The 6,427-nt window shown below is 37.8% G+C and overlaps 1 protein-coding gene across 1 annotated transcript in view; it reads left to right on the top strand.

Annotated features, from left to right (window-relative positions):
• The window catches only part of Hfm1 (HFM1, ATP dependent DNA helicase homolog), an 83,024-nt gene that overhangs the window by 14,176 nt on the left and 62,421 nt on the right, over positions 1-6,427 (top strand). The window contains exons 8-12 of the mRNA XM_026785336.1: positions 1,071-1,141; positions 1,565-1,697; positions 2,882-3,033; positions 3,729-3,806; positions 4,012-4,167. Coding sequence (XP_026641137.1) covers positions 1,071-1,141; positions 1,565-1,697; positions 2,882-3,033; positions 3,729-3,806; positions 4,012-4,167 — 590 coding nt within the window. The remainder of the gene's footprint in view (positions 1-1,070; positions 1,142-1,564; positions 1,698-2,881; positions 3,034-3,728; positions 3,807-4,011; positions 4,168-6,427) is intronic.

Raw genomic sequence — 6,427 nt, 5'->3', positions numbered from 1 at the left:
TACACTACCTGCATGAAGATGTCTGTAGAGGCCAAAAGAGGGCAATGGATCCCCTGGAACTGGATCACAGGTGTTTGGGAGCCACATGATTTTGGTGCTAGGACAGAATTTGGGTTCTCTGCAAAAGCAACAGTACTCTTAACTAGTGAGCCGCTGTTCCTGCCCCAGTGCGTCCTGAAGGCCTCACTTTAGGAGCTCCTTTTCTGTAGTGTCCTACATCTAGTAGTGCATCTGCCTACAGTGCCAGTAAATGTAGTTGACCAGCTGCAACTTCATACAAAGAGTGCCATTAAAATATCCTGAGGCTGACAGTAGTGCCTCACCTTGGAGATGGGATAATTATTTACTATCCTGTTAAAATTTTTTAAACTTTGTAACAATCCAAGTTCATTTTACTGAGCAAATATGCTGATAATTATAATTAAATCAAACAACACAAATAATATAAAAATGCAGAGATTCAAGATTAACTAACCAGAATCATAAATGCAGTAAAAAACAGTTAATAAGTGAAAATTTGAACATTAACAGCAACATAAAAATTAAGTGTCTTAGTCAGGACAAGAAACAGACCAAGAATAGCTCTAACAGGCATGCCTCCATATGTTCAGATCTCCATCATAGCTAACTCTCAAACTATATTCCTTATATCAGGCATGTTTAGAATAAGGAATGTGGAAGCAGAGTAGAATAATTTCCATTACTTTTATTTTATCTATAAAAAATTGTATTTTATTTGTATGCGTATTTTGCCTGCATCTGTGTATGTTGCACCGCATGTGTGCCGGGTGCCTGGCAATGTCAGGAGAAGGCATCAGGTTCCATGTAGCTTGAACTTTGGCTATGAACCACGATGCTGGTGCTAGGAATCGAGCCCGACTTCTCTGCAAGAGCAAGTGTTCTTACCTGCCCAGTTGTCTCTCCAGCTCCCTTCCATCAATTCTCAAGATGCCAAAACGCAATTGTTAAAACCTCATTGGATAAGGACAATAGCATTAAAACTGAGTTCTTAAATTAAAAGTAAACATTTCTAAATTCTGAAATATTTAACTCCTTAATGTTATTCTAAGCGGCACAATTTAGGAGTATATTCAAAGAATTCCCTTACTTCAACTATATACAATCCAAAGCCTTTGATGATGTAAGTATTTTATAATTATTTACATATCTTCTCTTCTCACTAACTGTGACTCTTTGAGGAGAGGGAATAGTCTCTACCACATTCAATTACTGGCACCTTTTAGGAGATTAGAAAATCCTTGTTAAATGAGTGCATGTGAGTCACATCGGTGGACTGCTCGTATTTGCTAAGTTTATTATAATTTCTCTTAAGTGTAAAGGAGTAGTTTTCTCTTAGATCCAGCATTGATTTTGACAAAATAGTATGATATGGCAGAATATGTTGTTTTTGAGGTTGAAATGTCCAGCACAGGACCACACTTAGCAATTGTAGAGGTAAACATATTTGAAGCAATATTTCTAATCTTAAAGCATGTTTTCTAGAATATTGAGAATGTAAATAAAAAATTCTATATATTAATAATCTGTTGACTTTTTTTCTCAGCTTCTTTACACAGATAAGAATTTTGTGATTTGTGCCCCCACTGGCTCTGGGAAAACTGTAGTGTTTGAACTTGCAATAACTAGATTGTTAGTGGAAGTTCCATTGCCATGGTCCAACATGAAGATTGTTTACAGTGAGTATATATTATAAAAATGTTGATTAATCATAATCAGAGAGTGAAGCAGAAATGAAGTCAATTCAGAGCATAGAGATTATCATTTGGTACAGCTTGGTAGCTCATACATTAAGAAGTGTTATTAATTTATGTGTTTGTGGTACTCTGAATAAACCTATAGACAAGTGCTCAGTGCCTACAGGGTCTTTCTCTGCTCCTGTGTCTGGTGTAGACGCTGAGCTTGGGGAGGGACTTGCACGTGCTAGGTAAGAGCTCTACCACTGAGTTGTAGCTCTGGCCCTTTGTACATTTTAATAGGAATATGCCACAATTAGCTTCATCTGTTATATTAAATTTAAAGCACCTTTTCCCAGAATTGTATATAAAAATAGTATTTGAGTTGAGGATTTGAACTTTACATTTTAAAAAAGAGGCGAGTCAAGATGTGGTGTAGGAGGTCCTTCTATATATGTGTTGCTTTTATTGGTTAATTAATAAAGAAACTGCTTGGCCTGATAGGGCAGAACGTAGGTAGGCGGGGTAGACAGAACTGAATTCTGGTAAGAAGAGAACAGGCACAGAGATTGCTGCCACAGAGCTAGCTGCCAGGTCAGACATGCTGAATCTTTCCTAGTAAGCCACGACCTCGTGGTGAAATACAGATTATTAGAAATGGGTTAAATCAAGATTGAGAGTTAACCAATAAGAGGCTAGAGCTTATGGGCCAAGTAGTAATTTAATTAATACAATTTTGTGTGGTTATTTAAAGGGTTAAGCTAGCTGGGTGGTGGGATGTGGCTCATACCTTCTACAACAAAGATGAGCAAATAATCATATATTTCTCAATTGTAGAATTTTGTATAGAAATATTTGTTTCCTCTTTTGGGTGTATATCTCATAAGACTCCCCAGAGTAGTGTATGCACACAATGTAAAGAAATGACTGGTCACAGAAGGCTTCATAGGAAAAAGCAACAATCACTTGTCCATCTCTCCCCATCTTTACATGGCCTGAGCGATCACTTCTGTTTCAAACTTAGCTCTTCTTGGTGAGCTTACTTTTTAGCTTACTGTGTTTATTACTTTAACAATATTACATAGCAATAATAAATACACACTTATTTTTAAACAAATTTATTAACTAGAGCTTGAGAAAACAATTTTAAAATTGCACTGGTGTTCAAAATAAATGTATTATTTTAGTGGCACCAATAAAAGCCCTTTGTAGTCAGCGGTTTGATGACTGGAAAGAAAAATTTGGATCATTGGGCTTGAATTGTAAAGAACTTACTGGAGATACAGTAATGGATGACCTATTTGAGATTCAACATACCCATATAATTATGACAACTCCAGTAAGTATTATTTGTTTCATTATTTACTTGAAAATAAATTTGTTTGTCTTCATTAAGAAAAATTGTTAAAAGAAAATGCCAAGTACAAGCATGTATTTGTAATATAGACAAATTACCATAAAAGTACTATTATCCAGGTTATGGAGAGACTATCCATAGATAAAAAACATGGAAGAGAAATGATCACATATGTGAGCAATGAGTAAACAAAGCAGTTTGTAGTTGTGGATAATCTATAACCATGTTTTTCCTTATATTCATTTGCCCAAGTGTGTTGTAGAAGTAATACCTTGACAGGGCTTTAATCTATGTAATTAATGGGTTGGGGAGGGGGTTCACTGGGGAAGAGTCTTCGTTGCTCTTCTGGAGGCCCTGAGTTTGACTCCCGGCACCTCTCCTCTCAGGACACGCACTACATGCACATGCTGTACAGACATAAGTGCAGACAAAGCACCCACACATCAAGTGTGGATCGCGTAGTTAGTTCTTGACTTGTGATTATTTCAAAGACTGGAGACCTTGCATTTTAGGATAGTTAAAATCACTAACTATTAATCCATAACTCTTTGGGAGAAATTTTAAGGAATCAATCAAAATGTTCCCTTATTTGTAATATGTCTGATAAAATTTATCAGTGTCTTAAACAATATTTGTAGTTCCTTATCAGAATAAACTGCTTGTGTTTTTTTCTGTAGGAGAAGTGGGACAGCATGACCAGAAAGTGGAGAGACAACTCTTTAGTCCAGCTGGTTCGACTGTTTCTCATTGATGAGGTAGTGAACGCATTCACTTTCAGGGATAAATATAGAATGTTATTTAAAATGGATAGAAAGAAATGACATTTTCAGTAAAATAATGTTTTTAGTTCTTCAAATTGGAAAATATGTATTTTTCCAGGGAAAAAATATTGGGTATTTTGATTGACTAATTAGATTTTTGGTTTTATTCCTAATGATTCCTTCTTGATGTCTTACCTAGGTGCATATTATAAAAGATGAAAACCGTGGTCCAATTCTTGAGGTTGTTGTTAGCAGAATGAAAACTGTCCAGTCTTCATCTAGGGCTTTGCAGAATGCCAGCCCTGTCCCTATGAGATTTGTAGCTGTGTCTGCAACCATTCCCAATGCTGAAGACGTAAGTCACAATCTTCACTTGCTTCACGTTGCATTATGTATGGAGTATTTAGTCAATTCGATCTCAGAGGAGATGGAACTTTCTGTCAGTCACTTAATGAATTGTAATGATATTTTCTTTGTATTTTAGTAAACAAAGCTTGCCTGAAGATCAGAGTGCAAAGCTAAGACACTAGACATCAGGCAGTGGTGGCTCACACCTTAATCCCATGTTTGGGAGTCACACACCTTTAATCCAGGCACTAGGGAGGTAGAGACAGGAGCCATACGGCTGGGTGGAGAGAGGAATATAAAGGGGAAGAGACAAGAGCTCACTGGAGTGTGGATTCTGAGGTTTGGTGGAGACACAGTACAGTCTAGGTAGTCTTAGGATTGTTCCTTTGATCTGAGCATTAGTAAAGGTAAAAGGTCTATTTAGTGGCTTACAGCTCTGGTTCTCTGGTCTCTGAAATCTATAGGGGTTATTGGACATGGTTATTGGACATGGTTGTTTCAAAAGGACAAATATGTGGACTTGTCCTTATGTAACCACAAGGATGATTTCATGGTTATTGGACATGGTGTTTAGACCAAGAGTTGTTTGCTGTATTATACTTTCTATAATAATATATGACTTTTCCCTTAATTCCTAAACAATCTTTTCTTTTTATTATATGTGTATAGGTGTTTTGTTTGCATGTATGTTTGTGCATGTTTGGTGCTCTTGGAGGTCAGAAGAAGGCATTGGATCCTTTAGAACTGGAGTTACAGATGCTTGTGAGCCACTGTGTGGTTGCTGGGAGTTGAACTCAGGTCCTTTGGAAGAACTGCTAGTGCTCTTAACCTGTGAGCCATCTCTCCAACCCCTAGGCAAACTTCTTAAAAGCTAGTATATGGTCTTACTGTTTGTCACTCCTGTTTACTTCTCAGCCTATTATGTTTTGGGTACTACTTAGAAACTATTTTTGTAAATAGTTGCTATATTGTCTCTTCCAATAGCAAATTTTGCTTTTTATCTTTAAGTTTCTTCTTAAAATTACAACTGGTTTTGTTCATGTTCAAGAACAGTATAGAATTTTTTAAGCAGGTAGACAGAGTATAGATGGCAAAAATTTCTGTGCACACAGATAAGCACTGGAGAAGCCAGAAAAAGTTGAACACTCAGATTATTCCTTCAAAGGAATGAGGTTGTAACTGAAGGTTTCTGTCCCGCCCACCAGTCCCTAAATAACCACTCTGAGGATTAATATTAATTACATATTTTTGGTCTATTAGCTCAGGCTTATTACTAACTAGCTCTTACAACGTAAATTAACCCACTTTTATTAGTCCACATTTTATCATGAGGCTCATGGCTTGTTACCTCACATCTTGCTTCCCCAGTGACTACTGGCATCTCTGAGACTGTGCCTTCTTTTTCCCTGTATCTTTGTTTGGATTTCTCACCTGGCTGTATTCTGTTTAGCTACTGGTAAAATCGGCTTCTTTATTATTAACCAATATAAAACATATTCACATCATACAGAAGGATATCCCACATGGTGAGGTGCTTAGCTGTTTCTCCTGGAATGCTGGGGGAGAATCTAGTTTATAACTAGATCCTTTGTTACCTGTTGAGCCAGGTTCTGTCCCATATTCTCCAGGATTCATTTTGCTAATCCCAGACCCTTCTGCCCTAAATCTTGAGTGTTATATCTAGGCCATAAAACCCTTCCTTATGAGTGATGTTACTTGTACTTTATGATAGCCTAAGTAACTTCTGTGTTACCTTAGGGCTAAGCCAAGTACCCATCTTTGTGGAAGAAGCCAGGTGTACTTTGTAAAGAATTTCAATGTAGACATGTCTTATTTTATTGTTTGAGAGGGGCCGTGCAGGTGTCAGTGCAGGTGGTGGTCTGCAAAGAGGTGAGAATGAACTCAGTTCAGATGGCTCCTCAGCGTGGATCAGACTTGGGGAGTCTGATGCCAGGTAGTTCTTAGTCAGCATATGTGAAACAGTATAATTTGGAAAACATTTCTGGGCAACAATCGTTCCTGTTCCAGATCCCCAGGAGGCCATCATTCCAGTTCCAGTGCACAATGAAGCTCACGGTGTGACTACTTGGAAACTCCTGCACAGAGTGCACGTGCCCACGAGGGTGGGTTCTAAAGGATTTGGTGTGGTCTCTGACCAAGGTAGCAGAGAGGTCAGCAGGCTATAAAGTACCGTGACACCCTAAGGATGGGTTCTGTTAACAAGGAGATAAAGTACCGTGACACCCTAAGGATGGGTTCTGTTAACA

The sequence above is a fragment of the Microtus ochrogaster genome, linkage group LG1 (assembly GCF_000317375.1).
Source record: "Microtus ochrogaster isolate Prairie Vole_2 linkage group LG1, MicOch1.0, whole genome shotgun sequence".
Classification (NCBI taxonomy): Eukaryota; Metazoa; Chordata; class Mammalia; order Rodentia; family Cricetidae; genus Microtus; species Microtus ochrogaster.
Note: the sequence above shows the minus strand (reverse complement) of the source record. Positions and strands in the feature narration are given on the sequence as shown.